The sequence below is a fragment of the Oreochromis aureus genome, linkage group 11, assembly GCF_013358895.1.
Source record: "Oreochromis aureus strain Israel breed Guangdong linkage group 11, ZZ_aureus, whole genome shotgun sequence".
Lineage (NCBI taxonomy): Eukaryota > Metazoa > Chordata > Actinopteri > Cichliformes > Cichlidae > Oreochromis > Oreochromis aureus.
In genome coordinates, this window is record NC_052952.1 from 10,272,590 (window position 1) to 10,292,051 (window position 19,462).

The following is a 19,462-nucleotide window of genomic DNA, read 5'->3' on the forward strand; positions in this document are numbered from 1 at the left end:
CACACACACACACACATATATATATATATATATATATATATATATATATATATATACACACACACATATATACACACACACATATATATATATATATATATATATATATATTTCTGCAGAAATAAAGACTGAAAAACAAATTGATTAATTGAATAATTGAGTAATTTGTAAACTGTCCATGCCTTGTATCCAGACTATATGTATGTATGTATGTATGCCTGGATAACAGTTTAATACATATCAGGCCTACAGGGATGGAGAATTACTGGTGTATTGTGTGTAAAAGAACGTTCACATAACTTACACAATCCAATACAGTATGCAATCCAAATGAAACAAATAAGTAAAAGAAAAGATTCAGGATTCTTTTGCACCCCTGCAGCATAAGCGTATACAATATTTAAGTAAAACAGAAAGCCTTTTTATTTTACCTTGGCTCTAGTTGTGTTGGCACCACCCGAGCAATGTCAGGATGCATTTCCTCTCAAGCAAGTGAAGGGGTCTGCCACTGTGCCACAATCTGCACCCGCTTCTCAGGCAGGCTAAACCCTTTGACACCACAGTTTTTAATTAAAATTACATTAGGAGTAATCAGCCAGAAGAGTTGGGAATGGAGGTCAGAGGGACTGAGGGAGGGGCAGGTGAGCGGAGGAAGTGCTACGGATGGATGGTGAAGGAGGAGAGAGTCATCCTAAACCAGCGATCTCTGCCGCCAGGTCAGCAAAGGCGTCGCTGTTGCCCTGTCTGCTTCATCTCCCTTATACTTCTAATAAACACTTTAAACAAAAGAGGTGACAACGGGAGAAAAGAGACCCGTCGGCCCTGGTTTTGCATAACAGTGCTGTAGTGAAGCACATCACATGTGGTGAATACAACATTTGATAGCTGATACTTCAGTCCTGTCCAGTGAAAATTTGTAAAGTGGAATTGCTGAAAGTTTTTTTCCCCCCTTTCTTTTCCATTACAGGAGACACATCTGGCTTTTTCACTGCATCTGTAAAAGGGGAAGACCGAATGTTAATATGGCTTCCAGGAGAGGGCTGAAGAGAGAAGGGTACAAAGACCCCATTCGTTCTCGCTTGAGGACCTCTCACCAAGATAATTATAAGCTTTATAAAAGTACACAGCAAAAAATAGAAGAAACTCACCAAAAGAATGGATAGACGGGAAAAAGAAAATTACTTTTCCCCTCTGCCTTCGCTTTATGCCCCTTTTAACAAGAGACGAGACGGCAATGGATGAAGGAGGCCTTCTTCAGGAGGCATCCTGTGGCTTTTTGCGGCGAGGCAAAGAGGAACGAGGGAAAGCCCTTCTCTTGTTTCTTCCATTCATTAAGGCAGCACACCTTTGACCATTCTACAATGACCAAAGTTTTCCCTCATCTCACGGTCCATCTTGATAAAGAAGACGAAAAGGACAGACACGAGGACGAGGAGGGGAGCAGAAAAGCAGACCACACTATTTGAATAGGAGTTTGGTATAGAATCCACTAGCACTAAACAACACCGAAGAGAACATCTTGTCTTTTGATGAAGTTTTTTTTTCTTTTTTCCTCCATCTCCCTTTCCTTTCTCTGTTCCTTTTTTTCCCCTCAAATATGATCCTCTCTGGGCTTCTGCACCCACATTGCCTACACTGCGCTGAGTGTCTGAATGCAGTTAATTATCTAAAAGGAAAAGTTTGTACCTGTTGAAAAGCTATCCTTGGCTGCTCGGCTTGTTAATGCCAACAAAAAGCAGCCATAACGGATGGTCAGAGGACACCACATGCTGCGGAGAGCCTTTCAGACATGTCCCTAATAAGAATGCAGTGGTGAGAGCTCCTCTGAATGCACGCAGGGGAGAGAAAGATAGGCAAGAAGGAGAAAAGAAAAGAGAGGGGGGAGGGAAAAAAAACATCTTTTACCTCTCCATCTATAATTACTCCAAATGAAGAATAGGCTGAAGAAATGGCCAGGGAGACTTTCCATTATGATGGGGGGGAAAAAACCCATCAAGTAGAGAAGCCAAAGCAAAAGATCGATAGTTTTTTAATGGAGAGAAGAAAGAGAAGTTTTTGTAACATCTCATAAGTAAGCATGTATGTGTGCTAGCGTGTGTGCGTGCGTACGTGCAAGCAAGTGTGTTTGTGTGTACGCTCGAGGTAAAAAAGAAAAAGAAAAAAGAAAAATCCCATTTGTGACTTCTAAATGCACAAAAGCACCGTCTGGACTCTTAAAAAGAGAACCATTATGTCATCACGCTATCAGCCCCATAGTTAATATGCCTCAGTATCCTGCAGATCCAGTCTTAATCTTTGTATGCATGCACGGACTGAAATGAATACTTGAGGGCGAGTCGTCAACATCAGAGAGACGTTGCCTGTCGGGGCTGACAGCTGCCTTTGATCTGCTGACCTGGGAGGAAGTATCATCTTGTGCTGTTAATGGCCTCTAAATGTTTTCACACTTTCACAGGGAGAGTCGATTAGTGGTGAAACTCGGGCCACAGTATTCGTCCCGTCATCGGGACCTCATCTTTGCACTTTATATTAATACACAAATATGCACAGTAGTGACACAATGAAGCGGACACGGTGTTGCATAAAGCGGAAGTATGTACGAAAAAAGGGGGGTTAAAACATGGGCCAGGTTTTAGAATTATTGGCGATTTTGGATCCGGGTTCAAATTACTGCGATTCTAATCTTTTAAAAGAAACCTTTTTTTAAACTGTTTTGACTTGACTGGTTAGTCGGTGACAGTTAAAACTTGCTTAATCCTCAGAAGATCCAAATGCACTGCCTCTCTGGTAGCCTAATTTTCTCAGGTGCTTTGCCACCAGCAGAGTATGAGTGGGCTATTTTTGGGATTTTTATTTGTCGATGATCTGCTGTAAGAGGGTGACTAGCACTGAAGGTTTGGGAGCAATTGACAGTGCTTTTATAGGATCAGAAGGTGTGTGTAAGTCTGTAATAAATTACACTAAAATTGGTGAAAAACACACGTTGCAAAGGATGATGCAAATTAGGAACCTATCTAAAAGCAGTATGTTTATTCAATATAGGCTCGTTGTTTCCACGCCGTGTGTGCGCGCATTAGAAGGGGACGAGAGTGGGGGTATAGAAGCACACAGGCCTCACGCGGGGTAGGTGCTAAAATATACAGTGAGAAAAACTCAGAAATTGTGACAGCTGAACAGCAGAGAGGAAAGGGGAGGGCGGACAAAACCAATCTAGTTTTACTTTCAGTATTGATACGTAGAATATTATCAGTGGGGAAACAAATATATGTACTGAGATAAAGAAAATGTGAAAAGTTCTTTGCTGATTTTTATTTCACCCGGTGTTTTTCATCATTGAGTCCTTACATTTTTACCTCTGAAATAATCAGAGCAAAAATATAAGGATGTGGCAAAATATGTACAGCAAGTGTTTGTCTTTTATGGTGCAATGAAAAATTTTACTGACATCACCAACGGGAAGCTTTTTCCTCTAAAATATAGTTGAAGCAAGCACACACACACACACACACACACACACACACACACACATACATACACACATCACGGGGAGCAAAGAAGCAGCCTCTCAATTATCAACCTCTCCTTGCCGCTCTCGACACCTCATGTTTCTCTGTTAATGACTGGATTAAAGCTCTGATTAAGATGCACTTAACCCATAAACAGCAGCTCCCATTCACAAATCATTAAAAAGCCAATTAAAGCAAGCCCAAACCTCAATTAAGACTGACAAAGGCCAGATAATATTAGAGGGGTAAGCCCCTTTCCACTGTAGGTGAAAAGGGGCTAGGAATGTGTGTTACTTTAGGTCCTGCTAAAAATTTGGTTTAGAACATAACTCCATTATGTGATCCTGGTTTTATAATGCTTTGGTTCAGCTAAGAGGAGCAATGCTTGCTTCCCCCCCGCTCTTGTGGACAGAGAAGGCTGATTAAAGTGAAAAATATTGCTCTAGAAGTAAGAACATGCTGTACAAATGCCGCTTTCTGCAAATATTTGAACACATTTTGTGAATTTCAGTGTTTTTATTTTTGAATTGTGTTTCAATTCAATGAATAATTTACACTGATTTGTCATTAAACTGTCTAGTGCTAGTGATTCTTTATTGTGTGGTAAAGTCCGTAACAAGTGGTTTTAATTAAAAATCTGGAGATTTGCGAGATATGGCAAATTTCCAACTTTGGATTTGTCAGGTTAAAAAAAAAAAAAAAAACAGGGTAAAGAGGGCTGAAGGTAAATGCAAAAGATCTACAAATCACCCCAATCTAATTATGTCTGTTTACCTTCTTAGTTTTGATCCTTTGTGGTGGTAAACAAGGAATTCCAAGTCACACATACAGTTTTCTTCCTAGCTGTTACCAATTCCGAGGTTCATTTCTACTTCCAAACTTCTAAACAAAGCCGATTAATTAACTCTCAGGATTATACCTCTGAACCATAAAGAGCTCACAAATTACCTTGGGGGAAGTGATTACAACCATGGAAAACAATAAATCAATCAATGAATCTAATGAAGCCTGCGTTCCGTCGCTGGCATTTCGCCCTTACTCCCAGTCATCTGTGGAATAACAATGGGAAAGACGGGGATCATAGTTAAATTGTTAATCATAATGTGATACCACAGTCAGCAGATTCCCCATATGAGAAAAAACACGCTCTGGGTCCTGTTCGTCTGTTATGAGAGGGGACATAATGCAGAAAATATTCTTTCCACCTCGCTGGAGAGCGGGACACTTTTCTAAAAAATACAGAGGTTTGTATTTATTTATGTATTTTAACTTTTATTATGTTGATAAATATGGAGATCTCGATGTGCACTCTGTGTACAGATCAAGTTTGATGAGAGAATTTGCACATAACAGCTGATCGTTAAACCCAATCTTTTGCTACAGCGCTGCTACGCTCAGTTCGACCTATCGTTGTCTTAATGACACAGATGAGAGATCTGCTACCTTTAAGTGGTTAGCGTGCAATCTTTCGTTCAGCAGCACCTAAGCAGCAAGAACAGTTGTCGCTTTAATATGTGCGGTAAAGACTTAGTCATTCTAACCACTTTCCCCCAAAAACGAAACAAAGAGTGAACTCGAAGTCATCAGCATTTGATTCTCCAGCTTCTACTAGCCTTATAGGCAAACGTGTATAAGGCTTCTTTGAGGCTGTTTTAATTTCCCTTGTTACTTTTTCTTATGATCCTAAATGCATCAGCCTCTCTGAGGATGGGTTTAGCTCTCGACTGTGACCCAGGACCAAATGTGGTTATCTTTTGGGGCTGCTGACACTGGCAGATTGGTGGGCAGAAATTCTTAACAGTACAGATTGGGTGATAATAACGTTGTGCTCTAAACGGGGCTTAATTGCTTTTGGCCTGCGACTTTAAGAACTTCCCATCAGATAGGTGATTTTGGAAGTCGTGGGTCTTGGCTGAGGAAAGCTTCTGGGAAGACGAAGCATGCGTGGGAAGTTGTGAATAGGGCGGACTGGCAAGGGCAGACACTCGGAGCTCTCTTATCCTCTGCTGTTGTAAATGCCAGCGATAAAAGTCAAGAAATAATAGGTGTTTAACTTTTGGTTTGGACACATTTCACAGACTAGGATAGCTTAGCACTACATGTTCATGAAGCCATAACCTTTGTTGACAGACAGCACAAAAACATTAATAGTATCACCGTGAAGCTGTTACAACCGTTACTTCACTGACTCAAAGTGAAGGTGATAGATTACAACATGGTTCCTGAGAAACACCGGCTTTTAGAAACCAAAAGTAAAAGAACGTCCACTCACGTATTAAGATGATGCAGTTTGTCAAATAATTTGTCTCCACTACTTTACCATGTTGTTTTGCCCCCCCAAAAAAGACTACCCAATGGGACTAATTGGTAAATAAAGGTTAAATAAACAGGACTTCATCCACCTCCTGTATTTGTAAAGAGATATTCAGAGAGATAGCCTCCCAGTATAAAGTCATGCAAACGGGATCTCATTAGCAAATGCAAATGAGAACCCACCAAATCTTCACAGAGAGGCAGAAGTGCATCTCCGTGGGATAGCTGGAACATGACAGTACCCCCAACTGCCCCCACGCTGAGCACCAAATGTGATGGTCCACTCCTGCTGCTGCTCTTAACAGGATGTAGGACCAAACCATAAATGTAAGCAAAGGGGAGGCAAGAGGAAACATGTAGCTAGATGCCCATTTAAACCCTGCTATAACAATCCTTACTGGTCACTGTATTAGAGAGGACTATCCTCTAGAAAATAGTTACATCAGCCATCCATCTAGTCATCATTGTGCTCAATATAGCTGTGTCTGCAATATCTACTGTTAAAATATATAAATATTTTTGTTACAGACGGATTTAGATATGTATGTAAAAGTTTACTTTGGATCTGGTGAAAAAAACTTTTCATGCAGTACTAACTCCCCCCCATATGCAAATGACATCCCATATGTGCATATTTCTGGTTTCCTGTATGATCTGGGAATGCAGCTCATCAGCTATAGAGGACAGAAAGCTGAGATTACATTCAATTAAAGTGATAATTAATTTGATTTCTATGTCTGTGAAGTGCCGAGAGGGCAGTTCCCAGAAAGTGAGAAACACAAACCCTCTGAGCCAATCAGAGGTTTTGTCTGAGACAGAGTCTGTCGTGACATCACAAGCCATGGTGGGCAGGGTTCCTGGCATGGCCTCAGACCAGCAGACGTTCTGCTGCCAGCAGGGTGGCAGTGGCCTAGGGCAAGGCAGCAATGGCCAGGTCACCAGCTTTTTTCCTCCCGCATGCAGGAGCGCTGCAGGGAGGGGGAACCAGCAGAATGGCAAGATGTCAGAAACAGCCCTTTAGACGTGTCAAAAAGGAGGCACAGCTAGGGGAAGGTGTTCACTGAGCGTGACAGAGAGAGTGAGGCTATTCCACAGACGATCGGCCCAGTGACACATAACAACTAAGGTAGCTGCATGGTGCAATAAAATCACTCAAGTATGTTTTTGCAATGCAATAAACTAGTTTGATTAAAAATACATAAGTAATCTACTTTGAACAACATTTTTAGTCAGTAATTTAACAAAGCTTTTTATTACCTCTTTAAAAATATTCAGAATTTCACTTTATGCTCACTGGCTCGAATTTCATGATGCCGCAAAACCGCAATTTTAATTATTTGATTTTTTTAAAATGCATTTTTAAATGTTGAACTGATGGTTAATCTGAATGCTGACATGTGTTCCTCCTTCAGCACGTGAGTGTGAAAACACCCTCTGAGTATCAAACACTGCACATACACATCGCCCTCCATAAGTAAAGGTTAAACATCCAACTATATAAAATACACAGAGGCACATTTTTCTTGCCAGAAGGAGAAGATTTTAAAGGCAGGTAATGCCTCTTTTTCTTCTTTTACTGTTCCTCACACGTCAATGTGCAAGTCCCTGCACTCCTGGGAAAAATAGAAGTATATTTAGAAACCTTTCGAGAATCTGCTTTCTCACTTATGACTCATAGATTTTACCATCAAAACAGGTGATCACATGTTGCTGTGTCAGATGGATAGTACGCTAAATTGAGAAAGAGAAAGTAAATGGGAAGAAAGTTCAATTAAGTTTTCTTTTAATTTTAAATCACTACAAAGCGGCACTACAAAGAGAGTGGCCTCTTTAAAAAATACCTTAGAAAATGATCTATTTGGGGAGTAATATATACTAACAATTATAAAAAATAAGTTAAATCAAGCCTGTTGTACGGCTGGTGAAGATGGAAACAGTTAGCCGGGTGGAAATACTTTAAGTTCAGAGGAAGTTTAGCGCCACAGAAACCTAAGACCAAAAAAACTGTGAATTCTACCTCCATATTCATCAGTTCCGTGAAACAATCAAAACAAATCAATCAGTTTATCAGCACAAACAACAGAAGCGTATTCCACTGTTTACAGTTAAGATAGTTTTGATTTGTCCTGTTTGATGTGTGGCGAGTTCAGCCGCTTCACTAATCCTCTCACTTTGTCATTGTCATGTTAACTTCCAGCCAAGTGTTGTCTGCTGAGGAGAAACGAGTGGGCATTTAAGACGTTGAAAAGGTGTGCCATTGAAAGGGTAACTCAGCATGAGTCAAGGTCTGGATTGGATTCTTCCCTTTGAACTTAAAAGTGGAAAGACAAAAAAAAAAGTCAAAGAGAGGAAACAATCTTACATGAGCCTCCTCTGAGTTTTATGGCCTTTTACTTTTACAAAGGAGACAGTCAAGAGGTAGATTTGTATGTGAATTCCACGGTAAACGTCTCCTTCTGCAGATATTGGCTCCAGCGTCACTTAGGTTGAAAGACATGAATGTCTTTCTATTTCATATATTTATTTATTTTTTTAGCTCACTTATGACTAAATCTCAAAGCAGCAATATGACCCGCTTTACTTTGCTCTTATAGGTGGGACTCCTCACTCTCCATCCTCATTAGCACATTAGCGCTGAGCAAATAGAGTATCTGTAACCTCTGCAGAAGTGTTTTTCATACATGCTGTTATTCAGGAGAAAAAAAAACAAACCAAAACAAAAACATTTATCATGTTCATAGTGGTAAACAGCTTCTTTACAGTCTGACACGTTTCATATACCACTGCTGGTTTAAAAAACGTGCACTGCCTGGTTATCTGAGTTTACTTTTAGTCACTTTTCTTGGGTGTTGCTAATTTCATGCATCACTCATCTACAACTTCAGTGTGGTGTGTTCACAATTCCAAGTAGATCATGATCTTAAAGCTGACTCCAAAGCCCTCATCTCTTTTTTTCATAGACAACAACTTTCACAATCAGTCACCTTATTACCTATATGACTGTCTAACACACTCAGGTTGCCATAAGCCCAGCACAACTGACTTTGCCCTGTTATTTTATTCTGCTGATGTCTTTGTTTAAGATTAGAAGATGGGAGCAATTCACGGCTGGATTTGGAAGCAGCTTCGCTTTCACACACCTTGGCTGTGATGCTGAGGATCCCCTGCCCCTCCCCTGGTGATCAGAGGGAGATCTGATAAAAGAGGCTGCTGTCTGCGCGTCATGGCCACAAGGAGAGAGCAGCGGTGAAAGCGGGACTGCGTCTCTGCGCTCCGATCAGTCCGCCTCCGCATGGCTCTGGTTTTACTTTAAACTCTGCTTTATTATTATTATTATTTTTCCGGACACAAACGCAGCATGATGCCGTTTGCTGTTTACAGCTTCCCCGGTAATCTTTGCTGATTTTGTCGAAAGTTTTTAATACTTTCTTGTCTTGAAGCTTTTTAATTAAAAACACAGGAGGACCCTGGAGGCTTGGTAAGTTTGGAAATACAATTATATATATTTTCAAATACAACTAATACTTTTGCAGAATTTATTATTAATATTTATTATGATGAGCTTTATTTTACATTTAAAGGTGCAATAAATGCAACAAACATCTTATTTGTTAAGCCTGCAACGAATTAATTCACAGTAAATAAGTTTCTAGTGCCTGTTTTATTTGCATTTCTTCTTCTCCCCCACCACCTCTGTATTAATATCGTTTAATTCCGGTTCTTCTGGTTTCTCACATCCGACTGTCTGATCCAAGAAGCATCACAGGTTTCTTCAAACGGAAAAATAATTGGCTATTTTTCTTTTTCACGTCGGCCATCCCGTTGGGACACAACCTCATTCGAACTGAATGTATGCAATTACCTCTGAATACTGATGGGATTATTTATTTACACGTAAAAAGAATCTTCACGATTTAACTGCTATTATTAGTATTATTACTCCTCGGAGAAGTAGGCCTACATTTAAAAAATAAAATAAAATAAACATGCATACATTTTTATTCAAATTATTTGTTTTTGTTGGACAGCATTAAATTGAATAAATATTCGTTTCCGTCGGAATATATTTAGGTCGGACAAATCTGCAATTTTATTTAGTTTTGATACTGAAAACCCCACGACTTTCAAAACTCGTGGGCGAGTTTCACGTCTACCCCCGTAAATCTGTGCATTGCTTCACGTTTGTCATATGATTTACAAGAAATTGGCTCTTACCTCGAAGCGAGTCCCAGCGAGCTTGGTAATATCGCTCCAGTATTTCCAATAACAGTAAATCCTGAGCTACTCAGTTGCACTTATATCATTTTCTTTTAATTATTATAGCTGAACTATTGAACTTGTGAATGTAGTATATCATCAAAGAGCAAATAAAATCTAATAAAACGTGTAGTATATGAGCCGCACTGGACCGCATTTAGGCCTAATTGATTAGCTAATCGTCTTTTGAAAAAGTGAGAGGGGGAAAAATTGCAAGAAAAAAAGAGACTTGTTTTCAGTAAAGTTACTATTTTTGGGGAGACCACGACAACTGAAATCCAGCACTTTAAGACCGACTTCACATACTTCACAACCACACCCTGGTACGCCCACAAATATCTCCGGTGATATGGAGGTCATTTCCTGCAACCGTCTCACTGTGTTTGCGACTTGACAGCTTGAGATGTGTATTAGGGACGACTTCAGGTCTTTTTGTAACCACTGTTTGCTTCTGTGTGTCTCAGTCATTCAGAATCCAGTGGATGTTTGCAGGGGAGCCTGTTTTTAGGAGCAGGCACGTGAAAGGAAAAGAAGGGAAGGTGACATCCCTGATAAAGAGCAACATCAGCTGAACCCAAACCAAGAGAAAGCAAAGATGCTCGGGGGTGAAGGAGAAAGCAGTTCATATTCTTCTTCCAAAGACACGGCAGATGAGAGGCGCAAGTCTCCGGCTGTGGAGGGGGATGATCCGGTTGTTAGCAACAGGTACACGGAGCACGGGATGAGTGCTGAGCGGTACTATATCCCATCCGCTATTTCTAAGCAAAGTCCCGAAGCAGCCAGTCATTGCTCTTTTATCCCCTACACCCCCAGCGGGGCGGTTTACACCCCATCCAGTGCTGGAAGGTATCCCTCATCACTGCACCTGGGCTCCGTGTTGCCCCCGGCCGGATTCCCCTCCTCAGCCCCCGGGCGCAGTCACATTAGTCCCACTTACCAGCTCGGACAGAGTCCCGGCTGCATCTACCCTCCATACACCGGCTCGGGCTCCGCTCTCGGTAACATGGCTCTACCCCCCGCCACCGCCGGCCCGGGGGTGAGGGCCCAGGTTTATCTCTGCAACCGACCTCTATGGCTCAAGTTCCACCGACACCAGACAGAGATGATCATCACCAAGCAGGGCAGGTGAGATGGCAGGAAAAGTGTGCAAAGTTAGAGCCGAAACTTTTCCCTTCATTTCCTTTAACTGTCTGTCAGTGTCTCTTGTGTTCTTTTTCTTCTTCTTCTTTGTTAGCAAAATATTTTTTATTTTAATGTTCTGTTTCTTTGAATCCTCCCTCCCTGTTTTTTGCAGACGGATGTTCCCTTTCCTCAGCTTTAACATAGCTGGTCTCAGTGTGACAGCGCACTATAACGTGTTTGTGGAAGTGGTGCTTGCGGATCCAAACCACTGGAGATTTCAGGGGGGAAAGTGGGTCACCTGTGGGAAAGCGGACAACAGCAGCCAAGGTACCGAGAAGGGTACATAGTGCCTATTTTCTTTTTTCTTTTTTTTTTTAAGAAATGTATTTTAAACTGAGTTGAATTAAACATTTCCCCTGCGATTTAAAAGCAAAATTCACCCAGATTTAAGACAATTTCATCCCCCAAAAGACATTTTTTTCTGTTTAAAAAAAGAAAAACAGAAAAAGAAATTTGCTTATTTTATAGCCTAAGCCTAACTTCTCAACAAGGCCATGGAGCAAAACATGGGTCCCCCAGCTTTTCCCAATGAAAAATCCCATGTTTTCAGTAGAATATTGTGTAATTTGTTTTGGAAATCTTGAGTTTAAATATTGGAAAATATTTTTCTCTATATTTAAGGGAACAAAATCTATATCCACCCGGAGTCCCCAAACACAGGGGCTCACTGGATGAGACAAGAAATCTCCTTCAGCAAACTGAAACTCACAAACAACAAAGGGACGAGCCACAATACTTCACAGGTACTAAACTCAAAACTGAAAATAACTTAAGGCCTGTAACCCTCAAGATAGGTTGCAAATGACAAAACATTTTCCATTACACCAAACCTTCATTCAGTTGTTGTTTTCAATATAGATTAATCTGTTTGATGTACTTTTACTATATTTTGTTTATTGGCACCTTGATAATTAATCTGGCACAATGAAAGGGGCTTGTATTTGGACTAATTCAGACTTGAAGAGCTAACTACATTGTTTTATTTTTTAATTTGTGCTATGAAGGAAATTAGCTGAGATATTTTTGTGTCTATGCAAAGATGATGTGATGAAATTAAACTACACTAGTGCAAAAATAATGCTTAAATCATATAATTGCAGGACACAAAGTTATACACTGAAGCTTTTATAGATTTTTTTTTTTATTAGCTGTGACATTGTAAATTATTGAGTGCTTTATTTTATTTAATTTTTTTTCAAAATTATTATTATTTTTTTTTTTTATGCAATAGATGATTGTTCTGCAATCCCTGCATAAGTACCAGCCCAGGCTGCACATTGTGGAGGTGACAGAGGATGGAGTGGAAGACCTTAACAGTGACCTTAAGACCCAGTGCTTTACTTTTCCGGAGACTCAGTTTATAGCAGTCACTGCCTACCAGAACACGGATGTAAGTGTGGAAAAACTCCGGCCTCCTTGGTTGTTTTGGGTTTTTTTTTTTATTTTTTTTTTTATTTAATTTTATTTTAGATATAAGCTCCCATTAATAGGTCCTCAGAGCTGTATGCATGCATTATATTTAGATATTTACATACTGCATATTATAGATTTTGAATCAGTTTAGAATTCCCATTTATTAAAACTTGTTCAGGTGGCATGGGAAGCTATTTCTAACTTTAATCAGCCACAGTTTTCCAATGCAAGCCAAACATGAGGTCTATAGATACACAAGCATGATGCTCCTTTATCCTTTTTTTTTCTTTTCCAAATCTAATATGTATCCTAACCTTCGGCTGTGCCTTGTTGTAGATCACGCAGCTGAAAATCGATCACAACCCTTTTGCCAAAGGATTCAGAGACAATTATGATTCGTGAGTATTTTGTATGCGCTTACATTGCTGTGCAGCTCTTTCAAAGCAAACAAATATATCATACTGTGGCTACACCAACTAATTGTGAAAGAACTTTCACATTGAACTGTCTTGACCTCATGTCTCATAAGTACATTTATTTATTTATTTTTTAGGATGTACACAGCTCCAGAGAACGACCGCCTTACGCCGTCTCCTACGGACTCTCCCCGTGCCCACCAGATTGTCCCTGGCACCCGCTACGCGATGCAGCCCCTCTTCCAGGATCAGTTTGTCAACAACCTTCCTCAGAATCGCTTCTACAACAGTGAGAGAGCTGTACCGCAGACTAACAGCCTCCTCTCGCCTCAGACAGAAGACGCAGCTTCGCAGAGGTGGTTTGTCACCTCAGTGCAGCAAGGGGGAAGCAGCAGTGGCACCACCAACAAGCTAGATCTGACACCCTATGAGGGAGAATATTCAAGTTCCCTGCTTCCTTATGGTATCAAATCACTGCCCATGCCTACATCTCACGCTCTTAGCTACTACCCAGACTCCCCTTTTACTACAATGTCTGCAGGGTGGGGGTCTAGAGCAGCATACCAAAGAAAAGTCACATCCAGTCTGCCTTGGTCCCCCAGACCCAGCCCCACTGCTAGTTTCCCAGAAGACTCAGAAAAGGTTAAAGCACAGATGGAAGAGGAGGTGAATGGTAGCGGAGCCCTGATCAGCTCCTGGACAGAGCCACAACCATCAGCTCTTTCCTTAGACAAGACCAATTCCTATTCTCTGGCCTGCAAAAGAAGGCGTGTGTCTCTTAATGGTCCAAGCACGGAGGACTCCTCCAGCAGCACCAAGTGCGAGGACTTGGTCTCTGTTCCCACCAACAATGGCTACAGCAAGGAAGCCCCCCCATCCAAAAGCATGGCAGCTTACTATTCATTTTACACAAACCCTTAAACATTTGTTTGGTCTTCATCAGCTACCGTGAATGAGAAATATTGTTTTAGCTTTTTTTTTGTTATGTGAAGACCATTATTTTGTGTCGGCAGTGATAAATGTCTTTTTGTTTCTTTTGTGGCAAGACAGAAAATGATGATGAAAAATAATGGCATTATGAGATGCACATGGTACAATGAGCGTCTCCATCTTAAGGCTTTTTGTTTGTTCCCAAACCGTATATATATATGTATTTTTTAACACCCCTTTTATCGAACTCTATCTGAAATTTACAAAGTGCCAAAGCATTCGTTTAAGGTGCCCTGTTTTTTTTTTTGTTTTTTTTAAGTGTGTTATGTTTCATTGTTGCATACATTTATGTATCTACCCTTACACTGAGATTAAGCTATGTGTTTACAGATTATATATTGAAGGCCTGTTCATATGAAATGTGTGCATTCTTAAATATATGAGAACAATATGCTGTATATACCTTAAATGCAAAGTTCAACTATTTGATAATAAAAGGCACACATGTTATGTTGAGTTTCGATGTGGTTATTTCAAGTTAATGGAGTCGGCTAAGCCCCTGCTTAAATGCAGTGTACTGTGCATTTAGTATTTGTTTGGTGTAGGTTGTGAATGCAACTGAGAAATACTTTCTGCAATTACTCACGAGGCGTTTGTAGGAGATGAAAAATGAAGAACGGCGCTGCTCAGCTGTGATTTTTCTGCGGACTTTGGCGCACTCTAGTGGTCTTTTTCTGTAATTGCGGCTATTACAAATGATTAGCCTGTTGAGTTGAACGTCTACTCCATCCCATGTTCACTCCAGAGAAGCCTAAAGCAGAAACGTTTATAGATTTACCCGTTTTAGAAAGATTTAATGTATTTTTCCGTTAGTGTAAGCGCGTACACCGTACTTATCTTACCTATTTCCGCTTCGGATATGATGCCCTGCTTTATGAAGGTGTAAATAGCTGTGGTTTCTAAGGGTAAAAAAAACAAAACAAACTAAAAACATGCACTTGGTTGAAATTAATGTTCAAGCAAAGCTTAGGCTTTGAAAAATAAGTCGGCCACGTCTTTCTCGCCTGTTTTTGGGGGGTTGTTTTGAAACCTGGCAACCCGACTAGTAGCCAGCAGGAGCCACCAGAGTCAACGGAGAGTTGACAGGGGCAACAGCACAGCTCATAGCTCACATTGTTTATACAGGTTTGCCCCACATAACGAGAAAATCTTTGCTTTACCCTTTGCGACTGACAATTCACTCACAAGGCCAGGTCTACAGCAGCAAGATGTGCAATCAGTGTAAGTCGAAATACTTGTTATTCATTGTTTACAGAGTTTTTCAACTGTACTAGCTACCGTCAAGTTGGCTAGCATCGAGATTAGCACGCTAGCTCAACCAGCCTCTAGCGTGTACACTGACGTTGGTCAACGCAGATGCTAGCGTCATGATGTTTTTTGTTTTTGAATATTATATAGCTAGCAAACAGCAGAGTGTTTTGTCAGTACCAGTGGCATTGTCGACAAACGGAATGGTTTGCAGCTGACGTTTTCTAAGGTTGGTTGTCGGCAGATTGGTTTTATTTTTAACCAGCAGTGGAACAAAGCGTTATCGGGGTCTGTTCATTAACACAACATGACACGCTGTCGTCGATTTTCTGCTAGCGAAAATGGTAAACACCGCACGACGTGGGTACGGGCCTGCATGAAGTAGTTTAGTGACAAGTGGCAGCTACGTAAAATAACGTTTTCATTTTTCTCATGTTAACGCTAGCTGTTGCTGTGAGCTTTAGTTAGATGTGGTTGGTTGAAGCTGTAACGGGGGAGTGTCGTTGACTGTTGTAAGATAGGTTAATGCTGTAGTTATTCATTTAGAGAGCAAGCTCGTTGAGTAATATGTGTTACAAACTATGAGATTATATAACTGTTCAAAGATCAGGTGTTTTTCTTTCTTTCTTTTTTTTTGTATGCCAAGGTGGCATACTGTTTGTCTTGCCTTGTGATGGTGTCTGGTCACTGGGGTAATCACATGGCACACGCCTGATCTAAGGTGGTGTTCACTTCCACTGGCTGCTCTGTTTACATGATGCATAGCGTTTTTTAAATGTATGGCAATGATGGCAGGGGGTGATTTCATGTGTTAAAATGGTCGATATTAGCACACGCAAATGTACACAGTATTTACCAAATGAATAAATGATAAATCATTCATATATGTAATACTTGTTTCTTTTCCACCTATCTCCTTTCTACCAATCTTACTAAAGAGTGAAAACACGTCTGTGCCATATTGCTATTCTAACTGATGAATAGATAACCACGTCATAACTTTGGTATTCGTTGTGTTACAGTGAATAACACACTTTCCCAGAAGACTACCAAAGGTTTCACTCTTATCTTCCTTACTTAGTTTAAAGATTGACTGATTAGAACAGTGTGCCAGACCTGTCCACGGTCTTGACTCTGTTTATATAACTGCACAAGTAGTTAGCTGTTTTCAGTTACCATTTCCTTTGTTCTACTTTCTAACCTATGGAATGCTTGGTATTAATGGGAGATGGGGGTTTTCGGTGAGCATTCATTCCTTCCATTGCACACATAACTTGTCTCCACCAGTGAGAATTTTGTTATTGGGAAGTTGAATGCCTGTTATTATAAAACAAATTATGCCGTGTCCTGTGTTCGGTGTGTGCTGCCGCTTACTAAAAATACATAAAGGTATCACATTGCCCCGACGGTCGTGACCATATGGTGCCCTGGTGGAAGCGGAAAGCGGACTTGCTGTGTGCTATTCTTCAGTTGAGGATATCTTGCTTCATAATGAGCCCTGGCCTCAGTGGGATGAGTAGCTTTGGCACTGTGAAGCGGAAACTCCTGGTGATGCCAGAGGAAGCCTTGTCCATCTCTGTGTGGGCTTTGTCCTCACTATGTTTAGGTATTCAAAAAAAAATATATAAATAAAAAGAGAAACACAGAGCTGGTTTACAGTGCAGTGGTGATGCTGACACAGGAGCTTGTGGCAGAGCAGCCTGAGCACCCTTGAAGACTGAATTCTTGTTTTGTGACCAGAGGGAGTGGAAGTCACCTGTACAAAACGAGGCAAAGTTGCTTTTCCTGAAACTGGTGAAAATATTTTTTATTTATTGGGAGGATGTTGAGATTTGTATGACTGACAAACCTGTTGACCATTTTCTTGCTTGAAGAGCCTCATTAGTCTCAGGCATAAAGACATTTTACTCCAATTTTTCGTCTTTTCATTAGGACATGCAGTATGCTGGCTTACTGGACTTGAACAGGTGGAAGACGACTTAAGAGGCTGCTGTCCCAGTCAGACCTTTGGACCCACGGTAGGGGACGAAATGGGGAACACAGCGACAAAGTTCCGTAAGGCTCTCATCAATGGAGATGAACTGCTGGCTTGCCAACTGTATGAGAGCAACCCACAGTTCAAGGAGGCTCTAGATCCCAACTCTACATATGGAGAGTCCTATCAGCACAACACTCCACTGCACTATGCTGCCCGGCACGCCATGACACGCCTACTCAGGTTAGGATATGGCCCAAATAAAACCAAATACGCAAGCAGACAGAATGTATACTTCATATTTTTGAGTGTTGTCAGTGAAGAAAAATTGTTATTCTGACAGGGCCTGATAATGATTGGCTCATAGATGGTTCTCAAGCTTTATGTCTAGTAACCCTTAACCTGACTTCTTCTCTTTTTTTATCACTCAGTGGCAGCTTATTCCATCTTTTCACTTTTGCTGTATTTTAAAATTCAGTTTTTCTTTTTTCATGTTTTTCCTCTATATGTCTCTGTCCCATCTGTGTCTCTACATAGCCATCTGTTAGCAGCTCTCAGGAATGCAACATGCTGAGCTGGAATAGAATGACGTTCCAAGAGCTTCCTATCTGACAAGCTAACAGCGCAGACTGTGCTTGTTTTTATCCCACTCTGGCCTTACTCTTAAAAAAATAAAAACAGTAGTTTAAGTCATAAAACTGGTTGTATAGCTATAATTCTAGTTTATGGTTTTCACAAAAGCAATAAAATGTTGAATTCTAAACTATTTTGGAAAGTAATTGACCTGTGTTGCAATATACAGCTCTCTTTTTTTTAGAATATTGTGCAGTTTTTTTTAGTTAAAATGCTGTAAAATATTCAGTTACACTAAAAGCTACATGCACTATGCATAACTCATCATTTTTATCTTTAAAAAAAAATCACGTTTACATTCTGAATCAGCACTGATGTTGTACGAATTTGCAGTCTGTTGACAGCATCCCACAAAAGACAACACATTACAATTTAACCATCTTGTCATGTCGTTATTCTCTTTTAGGTCTTTTCTCCTAAGCAAAGATGGCAATCCTAACAAGCGCAACGTGCACAATGAGACGTCTCTGCACCTTCTCTGCATGGGGCCTCAGATCCTGACTTCAGAGGGGGCTTTGCATCCCCGGATCTCAAGGCCATATGAAGACGAACAGCGACGAGGGGAATGCCTTCAGATCGTGCTAGCATGGACAGGAGCTAAGCTGGATCATGGAGAGTATGAGAGGGCTGATGTCAATGCCACTGACAACAAGAAAAACACTTGCCTACACTATGCTGCTGCCTCAGGCATGAAGACTTGTGTTGAGGTGAGATTATAAAAAAAAAAAAAAATCTGCAGATATTTCCTCTGGACTAGTGTAAAATTTCCTTAAGTGTGAAATTTTTTTTTAGGTTATGATCAAAGCCTCTGTAGCTGTAAACTGACCAGTTTCACTAAGACAAGGGCAGAGAGTATATGAGGGGAAGGATAATAAATGAGGCCAGAGTAGCTCTGATGCTCACACACATCATTCAGCATCTGCTCTTTTGTCTAATGAATATTTGTAGAATAGATCCTCACGTTTCGCCTTGTGCTAGAGTCAATCTTGACCCTTGGTAGGGAACTGTAATTTGCATCTTCTCATTCGCCCTCGCTGGTGAGTTTTTGGAAGATGCTGTGCAACACGGTACAACTTAATTAATCTCCTGGACAGCTCACACCAGATATAACTGTCAAATAGATTACGCGTGACTTTGTTATTGCATGTAATAGAAAAAAATTACAAATGCTGCTCTTAAATTGTGCTTCAGGAAAGGCAAGCAGCCACTAGTTGTGAAATCCCCAGAAAGAACTGCTGTACAGCTGCTACTAATTTTAAATGATCACATTTCTGCACACTGTCATTTATTTAGATGACTCTTCATTATATAAATATTATTGTTGTCTTCAATCTAATTTCCCCCCGGAGTCCATGCAGTTTATAACAAAATGCAATTTGCACCATGTGCACAACATAATGTCGAGGCTGGAGATGCAGACAGGTATGTTGTGACAGAAAAAGAGACACCCTACTTCCAGGGTGTCAAGAAATGTCATTCATAGACAGTTTAAAAAAGTAGACTCAAGCACAGAAGTGACAGTTACCAAC

General features: G+C 40.6%; 2 protein-coding genes and 1 long non-coding RNA gene across 5 annotated transcripts in view; 2 read left to right on the plus strand and 1 right to left on the minus strand.

Moving 5' to 3' along the window:
- Positions 1-215: 215 nt before the first annotated feature.
- On the minus strand, positions 216-14,999 carry LOC120442797. Its single transcript, XR_005614929.1, has 3 exons — positions 14,920-14,999; positions 14,664-14,828; positions 216-994 (listed from the first exon to the last, which is right to left on the minus strand). It is a non-coding gene; the product is annotated as an uncharacterized LOC120442797 (long non-coding RNA).
- Positions 8,640-14,527, plus strand: eomesb (eomesodermin homolog b). 2 transcript variants are annotated; one of them, XM_031742668.2, is made up of 7 exons: positions 8,640-9,297; positions 10,541-11,201; positions 11,371-11,525; positions 11,880-12,001; positions 12,490-12,648; positions 13,008-13,069; positions 13,225-14,527. In XM_031742668.2, the coding sequence occupies exons 2-7, from the start codon at positions 10,672-10,674 to the stop codon at positions 14,006-14,008; spliced, it is 1,812 nt and encodes a 603-aa protein (XP_031598528.1). In that variant the 5' UTR covers positions 8,640-9,297; positions 10,541-10,671; the 3' UTR covers positions 14,009-14,527. The 2 variants fall into 2 exon arrangements, with proteins under 2 accessions (XP_031598528.1, XP_039475999.1); XM_039620065.1 differs by lacking the exon at positions 8,640-9,297 and having other exon boundaries at positions 10,449-11,201.
- A 146-nt stretch (positions 15,000-15,145) lies between the features above and the next one.
- Positions 15,146-19,462, plus strand: part of LOC116322621 (ankyrin repeat and IBR domain-containing protein 1) — a 31,992-nt gene continuing 27,675 nt past the window's right edge. The window contains exons 1-3 of one of the 2 annotated variants that reach the window (XM_031742733.2): positions 15,146-15,298; positions 17,258-17,543; positions 18,340-18,640. In XM_031742733.2, the coding sequence (XP_031598593.1) occupies positions 17,356-17,543; positions 18,340-18,640 (489 nt within the window). In that variant the 5' untranslated portion in view covers positions 15,146-15,298; positions 17,258-17,355. Of the gene's footprint in view, positions 15,299-15,420; positions 15,555-17,257; positions 17,544-18,339; positions 18,641-19,462 lie in introns of those variants that run through there. The other variant, XM_039620064.1, reaches the window with a different exon arrangement.